At 32.8% G+C, this 22,303-nt stretch overlaps 1 protein-coding gene across 1 annotated transcript in view; it reads left to right on the top strand.

Moving 5' to 3' along the window:
• The first annotated feature begins 190 nt into the window (after nt 1–190).
• LOC143046383 (uncharacterized) overlaps nt 191–22,303 on the top strand; it is a 30,176-nt gene continuing 8,063 nt past the window's right edge. The window contains exons 1-5 of the mRNA XM_076219523.1: nt 191–231; nt 4,009–4,739; nt 6,498–6,591; nt 9,203–9,296; nt 10,097–10,179. Of these exons, the coding sequence (XP_076075638.1) occupies nt 4,012–4,739; nt 6,498–6,591; nt 9,203–9,296; nt 10,097–10,179 (999 nt within the window). The 5' untranslated portion in view covers nt 191–231; nt 4,009–4,011. The remainder of the gene's footprint in view (nt 232–4,008; nt 4,740–6,497; nt 6,592–9,202; nt 9,297–10,096; nt 10,180–22,303) is intronic.

The following is a 22,303-nucleotide window of genomic DNA, read 5'->3' as shown; positions in this document are numbered from 1 at the left end:
GGGCCCAAAGAGATTTTTTTCATTATTAGTTTTATAAGGTCTCAAAAATTCAAAATAAAAAGATATTGTTTGTTTTATGGATCGTAATGATATAACCTAATAATTAATACATGATGATATTTTTTATCTAGGAGATATTTAAATCCTAAATATATTGGACGGTTCATTTTAAAGATTTTAGAGTTTACATTTGCAACACGTGCTTCCGGTTAATATCAAAACATTCACAAGGTAAAGAAAACATGCTGCTTCTGAAAAAAATAATTACAAACATAATCTGATTCTTTTCCATTTTAAAAATGTTTTCAATTTCTGCTATTATACTTAATAAAAACCACTGTGATAATGGTTCACAATTGTCAGTTGCAAATAATGAAATATTTCATGCACATTCATTTCCACTTTTTTTTTATTATCCTGATTTTGGGAAGGGGGCAAGTCTTTTTTTCATATAATTACATTTATATGTCAGTTGGTAGTCTAGTGGTTAAGGCCGATGGCTACAGTGCTGAAGGTCGAGTTCGATTGTGATTCTGGGGGGGGGGGGGGTATATTAGTGTATTGCCTCATTTAACGATATTTATCATGTTTATGCATATAAATTTGATTGAAGATTAAAGGAAATTAATGACAATCTTGAGTTTTCAACAGGTGTTACTATTTTAGAAATGATTGTATGTTCTGCCACGTGTTAATTGTACAGACCTGCCAACTTTTGAAAATCTCCATGGGGGATTTAGCGCGCGACCAGATTTTTAAGGGTTACAATTTTAGCGACTTTTCTGTGTGCATTGTTTTTTACTCCTAAAATAGTCTAAGTTCTCTTCTCTTTTCTTTTGGTATACTAATGATGAGCTTGTAGGCCTTGATTTCTTTTATTTGCATGAGTCTTGTACTATTAAATTATAAAATTGACAAAATAACTGAAGAATAGAGAAAAATGGCATTAGAAATAAAGGATTCAAAGTAGAGACCCCCCTTTTTTTCCCTCCAAAGACCTTTTATCTATGAACCTTGACTCAAAAGACCTAAAACTACATGTCCTAAAGTTAGAAGGATGAAGACAGATTTTGATTTAGTCTTACTTATGGTCTTATTAGTATCAATGAGAAAATGGATAAAATTTGAGTTATCTTTCTTTGTATTCAGAGGTGCTCTTACCGGCGGAGGCTTATACAGTAACACAGTAGAAGTGAATACAAAATGGCGTCGATTTTAAATCAACAGACACACGACGTCTGGTTTCAAAAATTAAACGGATTTCAAGATAAACGATGTTTTCTTGAGAGTTCATTACAGTTCTCATCTTTCAATTAATTATGATTTTGTTGTGGAACTACGGCAAATGTTGCAAATTGTGCTTGTATGATAAATTGATTAAAATTGAAAGGCTGTTTGACCAAATTTGTGTATACAAATCAATTTTGAGGACTGTTATGACCCATTATGTAATTGATTACATACAACCACTAGTTATGACACCTGTTGTGACTGTTGATTCGCGTAGGGTCGTTAACTCTCATAATATGTCCCCAGGTAAAATTATAGATTTTTAAAAATTGATCAGAAAACTTCAAAATCGGTAAACAATAATTTTTTCGGGTGTATTTGGTGAAAATCGGGATTTTGACTAGTTTTACGATCCCGATATCGGGATTCGGGTTGAGGGATAAAAATCGGGATACCGCGAAAATCGGGATAGTTGGCAGGTCTGATTGTATAGTCTGACGCGTGTACAAAGTTGAAGGTGTTAATTGGATGTTATCGTAGCAATAAACAAGGGAAACGCGCCTCGTTAATCTCATGTGATGTTCTACATTGTGTATTACCTCTAACGTCCAACGGCTGTTTTGCCAGACATGCTGGGGCCGTGGGACATCAGAGCTTGTCCCATATCAGAAAGTGGATATTTGCCCACCTAAAATAGATGCGCTGCTTCGTCGCTTCTGGTGCCGATCGGGGGCCTTGAAATTATATAAATCAATCAGTTCACTTTTCATTTATCTCTTCATTTATGCAAGTTTCACCTACCTTTATTTTTCCATATTTTGACAATTTTCACAGAGACCCATCGATTCAGTTGTGATTATTGTAAATTATTTTAACTGTTGTTGTGAGCTGCAAGGATGTAAAATCATGCTTTATGAATTGAAAACACACAAGTATTTTTATTCACGACCATTTAAAATTTAAATATTTAATAAATTGATCTTACTTTCCCAATGGCGGCTCCAGAACTTTTCCTAAGGAGGGCCCGCTGACTGACCTAAGGTGGGGCCCGCTCCAGTCCTGCTTCAATGATTCCCTATTATAATCAACCAAATTTTTTCCACGAAAGTGAGGCCTGGGCCCCCTGGATCCACCTATGTTTCTGTTTTATGGATATATTACAATACACAAAAATAAATAATAATTACTCATAAAACCTAAATACTAAAATGGTATGAAATATTTAACGTAGAAGTATAATGATTATTGTTTATACACATTTTTTTGTAGGATGCAAGAAATTATTTAGATTTAATTTTTATGTTTCCTTTACCATGTTTACAAATGAATATTCAAAAATACCAAAGCAGAGTATCTTGTCATATGAAATACTTCTGATTTCAATCATTGTTAGTTTCTTCAGAAACATAAATACAGTATATATTTTGTATATATTTCTTTGCTTCCGATTGTATGAAATACTTTTGATAAGAATATTATCTTTCTGTTTTCCGATCTAAATATTAATATTTTAACCAGAATGTTCTCTCCCGTAAGTCTATGATGAAGTACACAGTAATTCTGTGGTTTAATCTTCAAACATAATAAGTTTACATGTTATCGAGACAACAGACAATACCACGTTATAATTGACCCAGATACACACAGTGTACAGTGGTCGTTTTAAAACAAATATAATTGCGTCGTCAAGGGCCATCAAGGGACCATATCAAAGACGTAGATAACAACCTGCTAAGACCTGTATAAATGAACGAAAACTGTATTCTGACTTCCGGCCGAGAGATATCGAGTGGCCCATAGACACATCCAAAACTCGCCAATATATAAGCATGAACCCCTCGGGGGTTCATGCAAAAAAACTGTTTTCTTGTCGCTAAAATTATTCTTCTTGACGCTTCTTGTTGCTAATTAGTGAGACCCAAAATAACAGCTTCCTCCACCATATAGTAACCAAATTATTAGCTTTAAGGGTCAATATACATTTTTTAAAGACTTTACATGTACATTGCAGTGGTATGACTGCACCTGGAATATTCTTTTCTTCTTGTACAGTTAAAGCCCTTTCCCTAGAATAAATTTTTGATGAAATATTTATTAAGATAAGCCTTTGGCTAAAATGGCTGCATTTTCACGTCAAAATTTACCCTGAGTATAGACAAACCTGTGTATCTTGAAAACCTTTAACATGTTTAAGGCATGGCTTGCCCTAGATAAATAAAATTCAAATATATTCTATGTTTTAGAAAAATTAAAAAAATAACTTATTTTCACTCCTCCAGAATAAACTAAGATGGGAAAGAGGTTTGAGAACTTCTACATGATAAGTAATAATTGAAGTGAACTGATTGATTGAAATGGACAATAGATGAACGATAGATACGTGACAATAATTGGTGATTTAAACTGAGTGGAACATATCAAGTGAAACTTCATGTAAACTGTTTGTTAATTTTATCATCTTCTGCAGGGATAAAAAAAGTCATTAAACATGTTAAAGTGCACTGCAAAATCCAATTTTCTAAAACAAGTAACGCATTTGGATTAAATTTGATCAAGGTATGTATGCTACAGTGTACATGTAAAAGGTAGACAAATAAATTGAGAAGTGGACTTTCCAAAACTTAAAAAGTGCCCTGTTTTCCACTGGCAGCTTGTCCTTTCAATTTCTAGCTGGAGCACTGATTGTTGTTGTGGATATATTTAGAAATTAACTTACACATGTTACACAATTACAATCAATGTAATACTATACTTAACTACTGTCATTTTCTTTTTCAGATAATGGATAAAGCCGTTGATGATTGTATTGTCGTTGACTGTGATGAAATAGAGGGTAGTTCAGTAAACATGGTAAAGGTTGCCAATGATGATGGAGACATAATTAATGTAAATAGTGGTCAAGTATTAATCTCTGATGAAGAGGGAGAATCACATGATGTTCAAAGGGAACAAAACAAAACTGAAAAGCTACAAAAAATTAGAGAAAATTTGAACAAGCTACAGGAAGTGATTGGAAAGGGGAACAACTCTGAGGATTCAGCCGTCGTTTTAGATAGTCCTTGTAAACTCCTGATCGTAGATTCAGAAGTCACAAGTATGGAAATAAACAAACAGAGTAATGTACTTGGTGATGATTCTGTTAATAAAACAAATGACAGTAGCATGCAGAAAAACTGTCAAATAAATACTTCTTTTAGTAGTAGTGAGAAGAACGAATGTAAACAAGACAATGAGCAAGTTTTGGAATCTCCTGATAGTGAAATAAAAATGGCAGAACTAGTATCCACTGAAATCTCATCCAAACAATCGGATGCCGTGAACATTGTGACAGTTAAAGTAGAATCAATTGATGATGATTGTGTCATCACCAGTCAGATTGATCCTGGACAGTACCGTATAAAAGTGGAGTCTGAATCCGATGTAGAAAATAACATATCTAGTGATTCTACTTCATCGTCATCTTCGTCGGAGTCTGAAGATGAAGCAGAACAAGCTAAGAAACCGCAGAGGTTAGTTCACAGGATTTTATAGAAAAATTGTTCTAACAATAAACATGATATAACTGAACATTTATTATTTTTGGCTGTGTTTTTGTCTCTTTGGCGTATACACAATTTCCATTCTGAATTTTATAATTTTTCCATAAATTGCAGTATAGATATAAAATATTTGGTAAGCAACAATGGCTAGGCTTTTCTAATCAATTAAGGGGGTTCGCGGGTCTAAATCATTTATATAGGATTTCTCTATATTTTTCTATAAATGAACTTTATCTTATAGTTAATAGAAAAATAGAATAAAAAAATGGGGTCACCGTTCATTTGCGCTCACAATCTGCCTTCGAAAGAAGCAAACATCTTGTAAAAGTTTTTTTTTTTCTGTTGAACTAATAAGGAGAAATAAAGGTAATATCGAAATAAAAAAAGAAATTTATTACAGAAATCGCTCAAATTTTACAATAATTTAGTTTAAGTACAGCATTTATCGAAATTATATTAAAAAATATAGGTCACCGATGAGTTAAAAGATATATTTCAATTTTAAAGCCAAAAAATGGCATTTTTCCACCAAAGGGAGATAATTTGGAACTTTTTCAATGATGTTTACATTTTAAAAGTCATCTGGGGCCAACACGAATTAATTGTTTTGAATGTTTTTTGTACCATATGATAAAGTAACAACTACAAAAAAAAAATTTGTAATGAAAAACAAATGTAATTTTTTTCTGAAATTTTTATACCCTCGAGCCTCCTTAAAACTGATATCTCCAAGCATGATAAGAGTTATAGAGACTAGAGTTAAATAAGGTCTTTTAGAAGCTTGTAAGATAAACATGAAAAAGCAATTGATTCAGTATTAAGTTAATTTTATATGTTTGATATGAAATAAAAAGTATTAAATTGAAAATATTTGTACAATGTAACATGTGATGTTTAATGATTTTTAAAAAGGATTTTACACGTTTATGTTTATTGTCCTCTTCCTTAAAAAAAGATATAGACTTAAGACTTATCTGATGGAAGAATAGACATACATGTAATACATAGATATATATAGAAGATGTGGTATGAGTGCCAATGAGACAACTCTCCATCCATATAACAATTTATAAAAGTAAACCATTATAGGTCAATGTACGGCCTTCAACACAGAGCCTTGGTTCAAACGGAACAAAAAGCTATAAAGGGCCCCAAAATTACTAGTGTAAAACCATTCTAACGGGAAAACCAACGGTCTTATCTAAGTAAAAAACGAGAAACGAGAAACACATATAAATTACATAAACAAACAACAACTACTGTACATCAGATTCCTGACTTTGCAGCGGGATTAAATGCTTTAATGGTACCAAACCTTCTCCCTTTTCCTGAAACAATAGTATAACATCACAACATAGAAAAAGACACGATAAAATATCAATTGGAAGGCTTAACTCAATCAAAAAATGTAATTTAACACACTATGAATGAATAAATTTGATCTGCGATACCTGAATGCAAATTAAATATGTATACATAGTTAATAAAATATTAAGGATAATTATTCAAGGCCAAAAAGCAAACAAAAATGTCCAAACAAAGCCATGGCAAGACACCACTGCGAAATACTTAATAACCTTTAGAAAATAATCATTTTTAAAAAAAATAATATACACAGGTAAATAAAAAATAACTTTGTCGTTTTAGGTATACTTCTTTTGTGTATATGAAATTTTCCAATATTAGGTTTGATTCCACAACAATAATAATGTAATTGAATTATTGTAGTAGATCCAGACATTCCAGTACTTCATCATTGACAGATAAACAAATCAAACTGTGTAAGGAAGAAATCAGAACAAAAGGAGAATTATTTCCTGAGGTAATTAAAAGAGTAGATATTGGAGTGTGCAGTGTAAGAATGCTTTTTTCTCTTACATGAATACAATTATCATGATTAGGCCTAAAAAATATATGTCTTTAATAGTTATCCCACGATGATGCGGTGTGTCAGTGTAAGATCACCCCGATGGCCGGAGGCCAGAGGGTGATCTAACACTGACACACCAAGTCCGTGTGGGATAACTATTTTACATCCCAGCTGTTTTAGATTAGACGAAAAACCATTTACAATTCATAAAATCTAGTTTAGAACGCCACACAACCTTTATAATATACTTTATACATTACTATATGATTTATACCCTTTTTGACCCCCAAACACGATGAGTAGATATCATACAATGTCAACTCGCCCCACCTTCCAATCGGCCCAACCTATATTGCCACTTTATGAAAAAATCGCCCCACTCTTGTTTACCGACTCTCCCCACTTTTGAAAAAGTGTAAAATCAAACTGAACAATCACTCACAACTCACTTTTTAACGAAAGGGTTTAAACCCCACTGAATAAAGGTATGCCAACTCGCCCTAAATTATAAAAATATCTTGCTTCCTTTAAGTATGTTAAATTACTGATAGTTCGTATCCAGTCATCCTGGTGTAGTGGTGGTGTCGTGGCTTGATATGCTAAAGGTCTTGAGTTTGAATCCCAGCATATACACTGGATTTTTTCTACGTGAATTTTGATACTATGGATTCATTTCTTTTCTTGGGTATCAATTTTCGTGGATAGAGAAAAAAAGACGTTTCGTGGTATACGTATATTCGTGGATCGCTGATTACAAAAAAAAAATTCTGAAACGTAATTCGTGGATTTTGTTTTGATTTAGTAGATCATTTAACCTCCTTGGTTTGATCAATAATATAAACAAACAAAAAAGAAGGAATTCATTGAAAAAGTTTTAAATTGTCAAAATCCTCGCTTGGTCATTTTAGATTAAAGTGTTCATTGAAAACTTCTATTACAATAATGGACAAAGACAACTAATTATTTGTTTGTTTTACAATTTATAAATGCTTGTCGGAATTCTATAAGGCAATCAAAACTTTATGATTGAAAGCTCATTTTCCTAATCACGATACAATAAACAGTCATATAAGTAAAAGGTGTGAAAATAAATGTTCCTGTCATAAACAATATTACCTACGGGCAATATCCCTGTACTTAATCCTATTGATTTTCAACTAGTAAACCAAACTATGACACGGTAATTAACAACTTGCAGTTATTTTCCATGAACAGTTTTAATCAATTTTAAAAAGTAAATTATCACTGATATTCGATATATTAATTATTGATTTAATCAAAATACTTGTATCTTCTTTTAAGGGCTATTCCAGAAAAAAATGTATGGTGGGGTTGGAAGGCAGTTTGTCACAGCACCCACAACCTATACAATTGTAATTGAGAATCCTAGTGCATTAAACATATGAAAAGTTGCTCTGATACCCATCACCCATGTATTATTAATATAACGTGCCTTCCAACCCTCCCATACATTTTTTTTCTGGAATAGCCCTAATAAAAAACACGTGTTATGTTACAACGTTTATCGCTAGTCAACACTATACTAGAACTGCATAACAACCAGAAATAAACATCCGACTCTATACATTTTTATCGGGATTATTCTTCGTTGAATTCTTAAATTTGTGGTTCCCTGTGACCCTCGAAACCCACGAAAATTGGTATACCACGAATAAAAATGAATCCACAGTAGATAGTCTTTTCCGTATAATTAAACATTTAATTATAAGTTTTATAGTGGATTTGACATTCCCGCCAAAATGTTACAGAACAAAGGAAAGCATGCATAACAAAGAAACTCAAGTTGGTGTGATCTGGTAGGGGTGATCCGGCTCAGATCACCCCAGTTAGAACAAAGGAGCTGGGATGTAAGATTACGGTTACCTGACCAACCCTATTTTGAGTGTCGACCCTAAGCCATTTTATTTCCGTCGTAAAGTGAAAAATAAACTGAACTCGTGTTTAAAGTGAAGATAGTGTTGCCTGATATATCACAATGTTCATAATCATGAATATGATAGCTGTTTTAAGGAAACTCACGACTCTTTTGATGAAATTAAACATTTTGCTGCCTTTTTTTTCCAATCATAAAAAGTAAGGGTAAACTTGGCCCATGGACAACTTGGACCACAGCAAAGTGGACCGCACAACTCCAAATCAGGGCGCAAAAGATAAAATGGAAATACCGACCTACCTACCCTATTTATTTTGATGATGTAACTTTAAAAAGATATATATTTTTTTTTAATTAGATCAATGATAGACTGACATGACTGAAGTCTTTCATCAGCTACATGTAGGGCTGCACTGGCATCCAAATATGTTACCAGAAACATCATTGGTTTATTAACAAAAATAATCAGCATTGGGTTATTCTGACCACTTTATGTCACATAGTTTGACAATTTCTGAGGTTAAGTTCTGATAATATTTAATGTATCCTTCTTGATCATGTGTGTTAAACTAACCCATGATCAGATATTTTGTAAGTATGAATAATACTTACTGATAAGAAGTAACTTTATTACGAAAACTTATATAAAGTTTTACAAATTTTTTTCAGGACTTACCCCCTTTAGAAGACTTAGCTATAACAGTAGATGAATCTGTACAGCTCATACATATTGGGGATGTTACCAGTGTAATAGGAGTGTTAGGTAATTATAAACATAGAGATGGAAATCATATGTTTATGAAACATTCTCAAGTACAAAGTTTTATATAAAAAAGAAGATGTGGTATGATTGCCAATGAAACATAACAAAGACACTAATGTGCAGCTAAACATGTGAAAGGGCACTGTACAGTGAGATCCCTTCTTCTTAAGTTTAAAAAAAAATCTGGTTTAGTAATGGATAATACAGTTTTTGGGTAAAGATTGCATAAAATGCAACCAGAACATTATATGGTACTGACTTGATATTTTGATCTTCCAAGGTTTATAGGTTTCTCAGTATCTTCAATGGTTCTAAAAAAATAGTGTAGTGAACTGATAATTATTGAGATCCTAGTCAGTGAATTTCATGCATTTCGTTAATGCTAGCAAAACACAATTCAATAGATATAGGAAGATGTGGTATGAGTGCCAATGAGACAACTCTCCATCCAAATAACAATTGTTTATTTAAAAAAAATTGTAAAATGAAAGCAATATTTACCATTCAGTGCTCTAAAGGATTAATTTTTCACTTAGACAAAATCCATTATTTTGTTTACTGCAACTTCAATTTGTAGGAAAATATCTGAACATTGCAGATTGATCTATTAATCTTTTATATATTTCTGGCAATATATTTGATGGAAAAAAAATATAAAAGTGTCTGTTTATTTCATAAATCTAAAAATTGGTTGAAAAGTTGAGTAATTTTACTTTAAGTTTGGTGTTAATTTATCTTACATCCACATATATCGTCAGCTAAAAAACATACACTGTTGTAATAGAAATTATATTTTTCAGTTGTGGTACAATCAAATGATAATATGCCGCCGTTGAATGAAGACACAATTCTATTTTTAGAAGGAAGAGCATCCTGTGGAAAGGTTAGTTGTAAATGCCTCTGTCACTCTGAAAGGAGTCTTGGGCTATTGAGTACATATGTCCTTCACTCCTCCTTGCTTTGTATTAAAATCCAACACTTGTCCCGACTTTTTCTGGCATTACTGTAGATTAAAAGCTGATGAAGCTAGTCATGTGTTACTGGCACATCCAGATTTTTTGAAAAATAATTTGAAGGCTTCATGAAGATATTATGATAGCCCAACAATTACACATTGTATTTACATTTTGCTGGTTCGAAAAACATGCAGGTCTTAGATAAACTGCATTAGACTTGTCTATAGCTATGATGTGGTATTTTCAGGTTAAGTACTATGAGCTTGCTTTCAGTAACTATATGATAAAGTATTTATAATCATTTTGTTTTGGTGTGTACTTTTGATTTTAAATTTGTTAGTCATTATACTGTTATTTTAAAGTTCAGGTAATACAAGAATCTATTTCCATCTTGAATCTCAAACAATTGGCAATGATCAGTTCAGACTTATTGAAATAATCAAAACTTTGATTCTGAATTGTATTCATTTTATTTGATACTTAAAAAGAATACAGAAATACTAGTATCTCAATTGTTTGTAAAACAATTGAAAGGTCTTTCCTGTTATAGTGATGTTTTCGTAATGTACCTTGTACGACCTTTCGTTTGATATACGACAAGCATACCTTCTGAAACTTTCAACTTTTAACACTTAATGACCTCATCCGCCTACATTTTTGAGATCGGAATTATGATATAAATAACATAGAGTAGATGAGCTTTCATTTGATATGCAACAACTCTATGTTGTAGAAAGTTTGATTTTTGCACTTAATAACCCTATCCAACCAATTTTTGGAGGTTGGGAATTTGATATTTCAAATATACACATCATGACCTTTCATTTAATATACAACAACCCTATCTTAAAAGAAAATTTATTTTTTGCACTCAATGACCCCATCCAACCAATTTTTGGGGGACGTCAATTTGAAATTTGAAATGAACACTTTATGTTCTTTCATTTGATATGCGACAACCTTACCATCTGAGAAATTTGAATGTTTGCATTAAATGACCCCACCCTTCCGCCTGGGATGAAAAAGAGGTTTAAAATTTTCATTTTTAAGTAGAGTTTATTGAGACCTTCAATTTGATATATCAGATGACCCCATTTGACAAAGTGCCAAAAATGATGTAATATCAACGATATAAATAGAAGTTATGAAATTTAGAAAGTCAATGCAAAACATGAAAATTTCAAAATGATTTTTTGGTGTTTTTTTTTCCATGGAATGTTTTTGGTATTTGGTCAAACATATAACTATGTGAACCTCTTCAATTTCTTAAACATTTTAAGCGGTAAGCTGTTGTTGATTCAGAAATACATGGCGCCGCTCGCAAAATTTCAAACTGCATTATCTCTAAAACGACAATAGATATCTCAAATCTGTTAAATGGTAAATGATCTACAGTTGAAGGACAACATTATAGAAAAAGAATTGGGACAATTTCAAAGTTCACCAAGGTCACAATTAATCATCAAATATATGATGCAATACCAAACTTGAAAACCGGAAGTCGTAGAGACATGGGATTACCACCATTCAACTCAGAACCACTTGACCTTTCAAATATCACAAGGTCAAGGTCATAGTATACTGTGAAGGTCAATGTGAAATTTCATCATGACTTGACATTGACCTCAAATTGAAGATCTGGAATTACTGATCATCTTTGCAGTTTATAGTAGATTGATATCTGTTACCTTTAAAAAGATATACACAAAATACTTTACTTTCAAGAATCATCCCGTTGTAACTTTTGAACAGACGGTCGGACATTTTTGAACTTATCATATAAAATGTAGAGCTCGTCGAGAGGAACAATTGATATGCTGTATGTATGCAGCAAAGTCTTACCGTTTTCCTAATATGTAAGGTTGAAATTGCAGCGTAATACTTTTTTGCACTCGTCGACCTTTGACCTTGACTGCATATTAAAGGTCACATGAATTAAAGATTATTGGTGAAGGTCCCAAGTCTCTACGACTTCTGGTTCTTGTAATACAATTTTTCTAAAATTATTCTCAATTTTTCAAGGGGAATAACTCCTTATAAGGGTTAATAACAAATGATTGTACATGTTCATTAACATTGCCATCTGGTCCTGTACATGTTGCCGTTTTCAAATCGATTCTATCTCTTATACTTTTTGAGAAAAATGCAAAGGAAAGAAATTGTTTCAAAGGGATATAACTCTCATAGGAGACGATGAAATCCAATTCAGCCTCACATGGTAATACATCATGATGAGATCTACATTATGTCCAATTAAGGTCATGATATCTTTAAAACCAACGAGGGGGGGCCATGTTGAAAAAAATCAATAAAAGGGAGATAACTCCTAAAGGGGATGATGAAAGCCTTAACAGGGTCATTTGGTAATACATCTTTGCGAGGTCTAGCTATGGTACATATTTGGTCTTTATAACTTCAACAGAAACAAGAGGCGGGCATGTCAAAAAAATGTTGGAAGAAAAAAAAGAAAAAACTAGTATCTCAATTGTTTGTAAAACAATTGAAAGGTCTTTCCTGAAAAAGTGATGTTTTCGTAGTGTACTTTGTATGACTTTTCGTTTGATATACGACAAGCATACCTTCTGAAACTTTCGCTTTTTACACTTAATGACCTCATCCTCCTACATTTTCGAGATCAGAAATATGATGTGTGTAACATAGAGTAGATGAGCTTTCATTTGATATGCGACAACGCCATGTTCTAGAAAGTTTGATTTTTGTATTTAATAACCCCATCCAACTCGTTTTTGGAGGTCAGGAATTTGACATTTCAACACATCATGACCTTTCATATGATATACAACAACCTTATCTTAAAATAAAATTTATTTTTTGCACTCAATGACCCCACCCAACCCATTTTTGGGGGACGTCAATTTGATATTTGAAATGTACGCTTTATGGACTTTCATTTGATATGCGACAACCTTACCATCTGAGAAATTTGAATTTTTACACTAAATGACCCAACCCGTCCCCCTAGGATGAAAAGGGGGTTTAAAATTTTCATTTTTAAGTAGAGTTTATCAAGACCTTCAATTTGATATATCAGATGACCCCATTTGACAAAGTGCCAAAAATGATGCAATATCAACTATATAAATAGAAGTTATGAAACTTACAAAGTCAATGCAAAACATAAAAATTTCAAATTGATTTTTTGGTGTTTTTTTCCATGGAATGTTTTTGGTATTTGGTCAAACATATACCTATGTTAACTTCTTCAATTTCTTAAACATTTTAAGTGGTAAGCTGTTGTTGATTCAGAAATACATGCCTCCACTCGCAAAATTTCAAACTGCATTATCTCTAAAACGACAATAGATATCTCAAATCTGTTAAATGATAAATGATCAACAGTTGACGGACAACATTATATAAAAAGAATTGGGACAATTTTTAAGTTCACCAAGGTCATAATTAATCATCAAATATATGATGCAATACCAAACTTAAGAACCGGAAGTCGTAAAGACATGGGACTATCACTATTCAACTCAGGACCACTTAACCTTTCAAATATCACAAGGTCAAGGTCATAGTATAATGTGAAGGTCAAGGTGAAATTTCATCATGACCTGACATTGACCTCAAATTGAAGGTCTTGAACTACTGATCATCTTTGCAGTTTATAGTAGGTTGATATATGTTACCTTTAAAAAGATATACACAAAATACTATACTTTTAAGAATCATCCCGTTGTAACTTTTGAACAGACGGTCGGACATTTTTGGGCTTATCATATAAAATATAGAGCTCGTCGAGAGGAACATTTTATACGCTGTATGTATGCAGCAAAGTTTTATCGTTTTCCTAATATGTAAGCTTAAAATTGCGGCGTAATTTTATGTTGCACTCTGTGACCTTTGACCTTGGGTGCATATTGAAGGTCACATGAAATAAAGATTATTGGTGAAGGTCCCAAGTCTCTATGACTTCCGGTTCTTGAAATACAATTTTTCTAAAATTGAACACAATTATTCAAGGGGAATAACTCCTTATAAGGCTTAGTAACAAATTAATTGTTTATGTTGATAAATATTGCCATCTGTTCTTGTACATGCTGCCATTTTCAAATCGATTCTATCTGGAATGATTTTTAAGAAAAATGCAAAAGAAAGAAATTGCTTCAAGGGGACATAACTCTCATAGGGAATGATGAAATCCTTAGCAGCCTCATATGGTAATACATCATGATGAGATCTAACTATTGTCTAAATAAGGTCATGATATCTTTTAAAACATTTAGAAAGGGCCATGTTGAAAAAAATCAATAAAAGGGAGGTAACTTCTAAAGGGGATGATGAAATCCTACAAAAGTTCATCTGGTAAAAGTTCATGATGAGGTCTATCGATGGTTCAAATTTGGTATTGATAATTTCAATAGAAGCGGTAGGAGGGCGTGCCAAACAAATGCTGGAAGGAAAAAAAAAGAAAAAAAAAGATTAGAAAAACAATAAGGTCTTTCCTCGCGGAGAGGAAAGACCTTAAAAACAGGAGAAAAACAATAAGGTCTTTCCTCGCGGAGAGGAAAGACCTTAAAAACAGGAGAAAAACAATAAGGTCTTTCCTCACGGAGAGGAAAGACCTTAACAACCCTATCTTAAAAGAAAACTTATTGTTTGCACTCAATGACCCCATCCAGCCCATTTTTGGGCGACGTCAAATTGAAATTTGAAATGTACGATTTATGTTCTTTCATTTGATATGCGACAACCTTACTATCTGAGAAATTTGAATGTTTGCACTAAATGACCCCACCCGTCCCCCTGGAATGAAAAGGGGCTTTAAAATTTTCATTTTTAAGTAGAGTTTATTAAGATCTTCAATTTGATATATCAGATGACCCCATTTGACAAAGTGCAAATAATGATGCAATATCAACTATATAAATAGAAGTTATGAAACTCGCAAAGTCAATGCAAAACTTGAAAATTTTAAATTGATTTTTTGGTGTTTTTTTCCATGGAATGTTTTTGGTATTTGGTCAAACATATAACTATGTTAACCTCTTCAATTTCTAAAACATTTTAAGTGTTAAGCTCTTGTTGATTCAGAAATACATGCCTCCGCTCGCAAAACTTCAAACTGCATTATCTCTAAAACGACAATAGATATCTCAAATCTGTTAAATGATAAATGATCTGCAGTTGAAGCACAACATTGTAGAAAAGAAATTGGTACAATTCCAAAGTTTGTCAATGTCATAATTAATCATCAAATATATGATACAATACCAAACTTGAGAACCGGAAGTCGTTGAGACATGGGACTACCACCATTCAACTCAGGACCACTTGACCGTTCAAATATCACAAGGTCAAGGTCATAGTATACTCTGAAGGTCAAGGTGAAATTTCATCATGACCTGACATTGACCTCAAATTGAAGGTCTTGAATTACTGATCATCTTTGCACTTTATAGTAGGTTGATATCTGTTACATTTAAAAAGATATACACACAATACTATACTTTTAAGAATCATCCGGTTGTAACTTTTGAAGAGACGGTCGGTCATTTTTGGGCTTATTGTATAAAATGTAGAGCTCGTCGAGAAGAACATTTTATACGCTGTATGTATGCAGCAAAGTCTTATCGTTTTCCTAATATGTAAGCTTGAAATTGCAGCGTAATTTTTTTTTGCACTCGGTGACCTTTGACCTTGGGTGCATATTAAAGGTCATATGAGTTTAAGATTATTGGTGAAGGTTACAAGTCTCTATGACTTCCGGTTCTCGAATATAAATTTTTGAAAAAATATTTTTAATTTTTAAAGGGAAATAACTCCTTATAAGGGTTAATAACAAGTTAATTGTTTATGTTTATAAACATTGCCATCTGTTCTAATACATGCTGTGATTTTCAATTAAATTCTATCTCTAATACTTTTTGAAAAAATGCTAATAAAAGAAATTGCTTCAAGGGGATATAACTCTCAAAGTAGATGATGAAATCCTATGCAGCCTCATATGGTAAAACATCATGATGAGATCTACCTATTGTCAAAATAAAGTCATGATATCTTTTAACACATTTTGGGGGGACCATGTTGAAAAAAATCAATAAAAGGGAGATAACTTCTTAAGGGGAAGGTGAAATCCTACAAAAGTTCATCTGGTAAAAGTTCATGTTGAGCTCTATCCATTGTTTAATTTTGGTATTGATAACTCCAATAGAAGCGGTAGGAGGGCGAGCCAAACAAATGCTGGAAGAAAAAAAAGAAAAAAAAACATTAGAAAAACAATAAGGTCTTTCCCATGTAGGGGAAAGACCTTAAAAACTAGTATCTCAATTGTTTGTAAAACAATTGAAAGGTCTTTCCTGTAAAAGTGATGTTTTCGTAATGTTCTTTGTACGACCTTTCGTTTGATATACGACAAGCATACCTTCTTAAACTTTTCGTTTTTAACACTTAATCACATCATCCGCCTTCATGTTTGAGATCGGAATTATGATATATGGAACATAAAATAAATGAGCTTTCATTTGATATGCGACAACGCCATGTTCTAGAAAGTTTGATTTTTGCACCTAATAACCCTATCCAACTTATTTTTGGAGGTCGGGAATTTGATGTTTCAAATGTACACATCATGACCTTTCATTTGATATACAACAACCCTATTAAAAAGAATTTTTTGTTTTTTGCACTGAATAACCCTATCCAACCCATTTTTGGGGGACGTCAATTTGAAATTTGAAATGTACGCTTTATGTTCTTTCATTTGATATGCGACAACCTTACCATCTGAGAAATTTGAATGTTTGCACTAAATGACCCCACCCGTCCCCCTGGGATGAAAAGGGGGTTTAAAATTTTCATTTTTAAGTAGAGTTTATTAAGACTTTCAATTTGATATATCAGATGACCCCATTTGACGAAGTGCAAATAATGATGCAATATCAACTACATAAATAGAAGTTATGAAACTTACAAAGTCAATGCAAAACTTGAAAATTTCAAATTGAATTCTTGGTGTTTTTTTCCATGGAATGTTTTTGGAATTTGGTCAAACATATAACTATGTTAACCTCTTCAATTTCTTAAACATTTTAAGAGGTAAGCTCTTGTTGATTCAGAAATACATGCCTCCGCTCGCAAAACTTTAAACTGCATTATCTCTAAAACGACAATAGATATTTCAAATCTGTTAAACGATAAATGATCTACAGTTGAAGGACAACATTATAGAAAAAGAAATGGGACAATTTCAAAGTTCACCAAGGTCACAATTATTCATCAGATATATGATGCAATACCAAACTTAAGAACCGGAAGTCGTAGAGACATGGGACTAGCACCATTTAACTCAGGACCACTTAACCTTTCAACTATCACAAAGTCAAGGTCATTGTATACTGTGAAGGTCAAGGTAAAATTTCATCATGACCTGACATTGACCTCAAATTGAAGGTCTTAAATTACTGATCATCTTTGCAGTTTATAGTAGGTTGATATCTGTTACCTTTAAAAAGATATACACACAATACTATACTTTTAAGAATCATCTCGTTGTAACTTTTGAACAGACGGTCGGACATTTTTGGGCTTATTGTATAAAATGTAGAGCTCGTCGAGAGGAACAATTTACACACTGTATGTATGCAGCAAAGTCTTACCGTTTTTCTAATATGTAAGCTTGAAATTGCAGTGTAAGTTTTTTTTGCACTCGATGACCTTTGACCTTGGGTGCATTTTAAAGGTCACATGAATTAAAGATTTTTGGTGAAGGTTCCAAGTCTCTACGACTTCTTGTTCTCGAAATACAATTTTTCTAAAATTATGTACAATTTTTCAAGGGGAATAACTCCTTATGTGGGTTAATAACAAAATGATTGTACATGTTCATTAACATTGCCATCTGTTCCTGTACATGGTGCCGTTTTCAAATCGATTCTATCTCTTATACTTTTTGAGAAAATTGCAAAGGAAAGAAATTGCTTCAAGGGGATATAACTCTCATAGGGGACGATGAAATCCTATTCAGCCTCACACGGTAATACATCATGATGAAATCTACATTATGTCCAATTAAGGTCATGATACCTTTAAAACCAACGAGGGAGGGCCATGTTGAAAAAAATCAATAAAAGGGAGATAACTCCTAAAGGGGATGATGAAATCCTTAACAGGGTCATTTGGTGATACATCTTGGTGAGGTCTAGCGAAGGTCCATATTTGGTCTTAATAACTGCAACAGAAACAAGAGGCGCGCATGTCAAAAAAATGTTGGAAGAAAAAAAAGAAAAACTAGTATCTCAATTGTTTGTAAAACAATTGAAAGGTCTTTCCTGTAAAAGTGATGTTTTCGTAATGTACTTTGTACGACCTTTCGTTTGATATACGACAAGCGTACCTTCTGAAAGTTTAAGCTTTTTACACTTAATAACCTCATCCGCCTACATTTTTAAGATCGGAATTATGATATATGGAACAGAGAAGATGAGCTTTCATTTGATATGCGACAACATCATGTTCTAGAAAGTTTGATTTTTGCACTTAATTACCCTATCCAACAAATTTTTAGAGGTCGGGAATTTGATATTTCAAATGTACACATCATGACCTTTCATTTGATATACAACAACCCTACCTTAAAAGAACATTTATTTTTTGCACTCAATGACCCCATCCAACCCATTTTTGGGAGACGTCAATTTGAAATTTGAAATGTACGCTTTATGTTCTTTCATTTGATATGCGACAACCTTACCATCTGAGAAATTTGAATTTTTGCACTAAATGACCCCACCCGTCCCCCTGGGATGAAAAGGGGGTTTAATAAAATTTTCATTTTTAAGTAGAGTTTATTAAGACCTTCAATTTGATATATCAGATGACCCCTTTTGACAAAGTGCAAATAATGATGCAATATCAACTATATAAATAGAAGTTATGAAACTTACAAAGTCAATGCAAAACTTGAAAATTTCAAATTGATTTTTTGGTGTTTTTTTCCATGGAATGTTTTTGGTATTTGGTCAAACATATAACTATGTTAACCTCTTCAATTTCTAAAACATTTTAAGTGGTAAGCTCTTGTTGATTCAGAAATACATGCCTCCGCTCGCAAAACTTCAAACTGCATTATCTCTATAACGACAATAGATATCTCAAATCTGTTAAATGATAAATAATCTACAGTTGAAGGACAACATTATTAAAAAGGAATTGGGACAATTTCAAAGTTCACCAAGGTCACAATTAATCATCAAATATATGATGCAATACCAAACTTAAGAACCGCAAGTCGTAGAGACATAAGACTATCACCATTCAACTCAGGACCACTCGACCTTTCAAATATCACAAGGTCAAGGTCATTGTATAACTGTGAAGGTCAAGGTGAAATTTCATCATGACCTGACATTGACCTCAAATTAAGGGTCTTGAATTACTGATCATCTTTGCTGTTTATAGTAGGTTGATATCTGTTACCTTTAAAAAGATATGCACACAATACTATACTTTTAAGAATCATCCCGTTGTAACTTTATAACAGACGGTTGGACATTTTTGGGCTTATTGTATAAAATGTAGAGCTTGTCGAGAGGAACAATTTATACGCTGTATGTATGCAGCAAAGTCTTATCGTTTTCCTAATATGTAAGCTTGAAATTGCAGCGTAATTTTTTTTTGCACTCTGTGACCTTTGACCTTTGGTCCATATTAAAGGTCACATGAAATAAAGATTATTGGTGAAGGTCCCAAGTGTCTATGACTTCTGGTTCTCGAAAAACATTTTTTCAAAAATTATTTATAATTTTTAAAGGGAAATAACTCCTTATAAGGCTTAGTAACAAATTAATTGCTTATGTTTATAAACATTGCCATCTGTTCTTGTACATGCTGCCATTTTCAAATCGGTTCTATCTCTAATGATTTTAAAGAAAAATGCAAATAAAAGAAATTGCTTCAAGGGGATATAACTCTCAAAGGGGATGATGAAATCATATGCAGCCTCATATGGTAATACATCATGATGATATCTACCTATTGTCCATATAAGGTCATGATATCTTTTAAAACATTTAGGGGGGGCCATGTTGAAAAAAATCAATTAAAGGGAGATAACTTCTAAAGGGGATGATGAAATCCTACAAAAGTTCATCTGGTAAAAGTTCATGATGAGGTCTATCGATGGTTCAAATTTGGTAATGATAACTCTAATAGAAGCGGTAGGAAGGCGTGCCAAAGAAATGCTGGAAGGAAAAAAAAAAGAAAAAAAAACATTAGAAAAACAATAAGGTCTTTCCTCGCCAAGAGGAAAGACCTTAAAAAGAAAAAGAAAAAGAAAAAAAAACATTAGAAAAACAATAAGGTCTTTCCTCACAAAGGGGAAAGACCTTAATTAATATATCAGATGACCCCATTTGACAAAGTGCAAATAATGATGCAATTTCAACTATATAAATAGAAGTTATGAAACTTACAAAGTCAATGCAAAACTTGAAAATTTCAAATTGATTTTTTGGCATTATTTTCCATTCAATGTTTTTAGTATTTGGGCAAACATATAACTATATTAACCTCTTCAATTTCTAAAACATTTCAAGTGGTAAGCTCTTGTTGATCCAGAAATACATGCCTCCGCTCGCAAAACTTCAAACTGCATTATCTCTAAAACGACACTAGATATCTCAAATCTGTTAAATGATAAATGATCTACAGTTGAAGGACAACATTATAGAGAAAGAATTGGGACAATTTCAAAGTTCACCAAGGTCACAATTAATCATCAAATATATGATGCAATACTAAACTTGAGAACGGGAAGTCGTAGAGACATGGGACTACCACCATTCAACTCAGGACCACTTGACCTTTCAAATATCACAACGTCAAGGTCATAGTATAATGTGAAGGTCAAGGTGAAATTTCATCATGACCTGACATTGACCTCAAATTGAAGGTCTTGAATTACTGATCATCTTTGTAGTTTATAGTAGATTGATATCTGTTACCTTTAAAAAGATATACACAAAATACTATACTTTTAAGAATCATCCCGTTGTAACTTTTGAACAGACGGTTGGACATTTTTGGACTTATTATATAAAATGTAGAGCTCGTCGAGAGGAACATTTTATACGCTGTATGTATGCAGCAAAGTCTTATCGTTTTCCTAATATGTAAGCTTGAAATTGCAGCGTAATTTTTTTTTGCACTCAGTGACCTTTGACCTTGGGTGTATATTAAAGGTCACATGAATTAAAGATTATTGGTGAAGGTCTCAAGTCTCTACGACTTCTGGTTCTCGAAATACAATTTTTCTAAAATTATGTTCAATTTTTCAAGGGGAATTACTCCTTATAAGAGTTAATAACAAAATGATTGTACATGTTCATTAACATTGCCATCTGTTCTTGTACATGTTGCCGTTTTCAAATCGATTGTATCTCTAATACTTTTTGAGAAAAATGCAAAGGAAAGAAATTGTTTCAAGGGGATATAACTCTCATAGGGGACGATGGAATCCTATTCAGCTTCACATGGTAATACATCATGATGAGATCTACATTTTGTCCAATTAAGGTCATGATATCTTTAAAACCAACGAGGGGGGGCCATGTTGAAAAAAATCAATAAAAGGGAGATAACTCATAAAGGGGATGATGAAATCCTTTACAGGGTCATTTGGTAATACATCTCGGTGAGGTCTAGCGATGGTCCATATTTGGTCTTAATAACTTCAACAGAAACAAGAGGCGGGCATGTCAAAAAAATGTTGGAAGAAAAAAAAGAAAAAAAAAACATTAGAAAAACAATAAGGTCTTTCCCATGTAGGGGAAAGACCTTAAAAACATTAGAAAAACAATAAGGTCTTTCCCATGTAGGGGAAAGACCTTAACAACCCTATAGTAAAAGAAAATTTATTTTTTGCACTCAATGACCCCATCCAACCCATTTTTGGGGGACGTCAATTTGAAATTTGAAATGTACGTTTTATGTTCTTTCATTTGATATGCGACAACCTTACCATCTGAGAAATTTGAATTTTTGCACTAAATGACCCCACCCTTCCTTCCGGTTCTCGAATATAAATTT

This window comes from Mytilus galloprovincialis, chromosome 9 (genome assembly GCF_965363235.1).
Source record: "Mytilus galloprovincialis chromosome 9, xbMytGall1.hap1.1, whole genome shotgun sequence".
In the NCBI taxonomy this organism is placed as follows: domain Eukaryota; kingdom Metazoa; phylum Mollusca; class Bivalvia; order Mytilida; family Mytilidae; genus Mytilus; species Mytilus galloprovincialis.
Note: the sequence above shows the minus strand (reverse complement) of the source record. Positions and strands in the feature narration are given on the sequence as shown.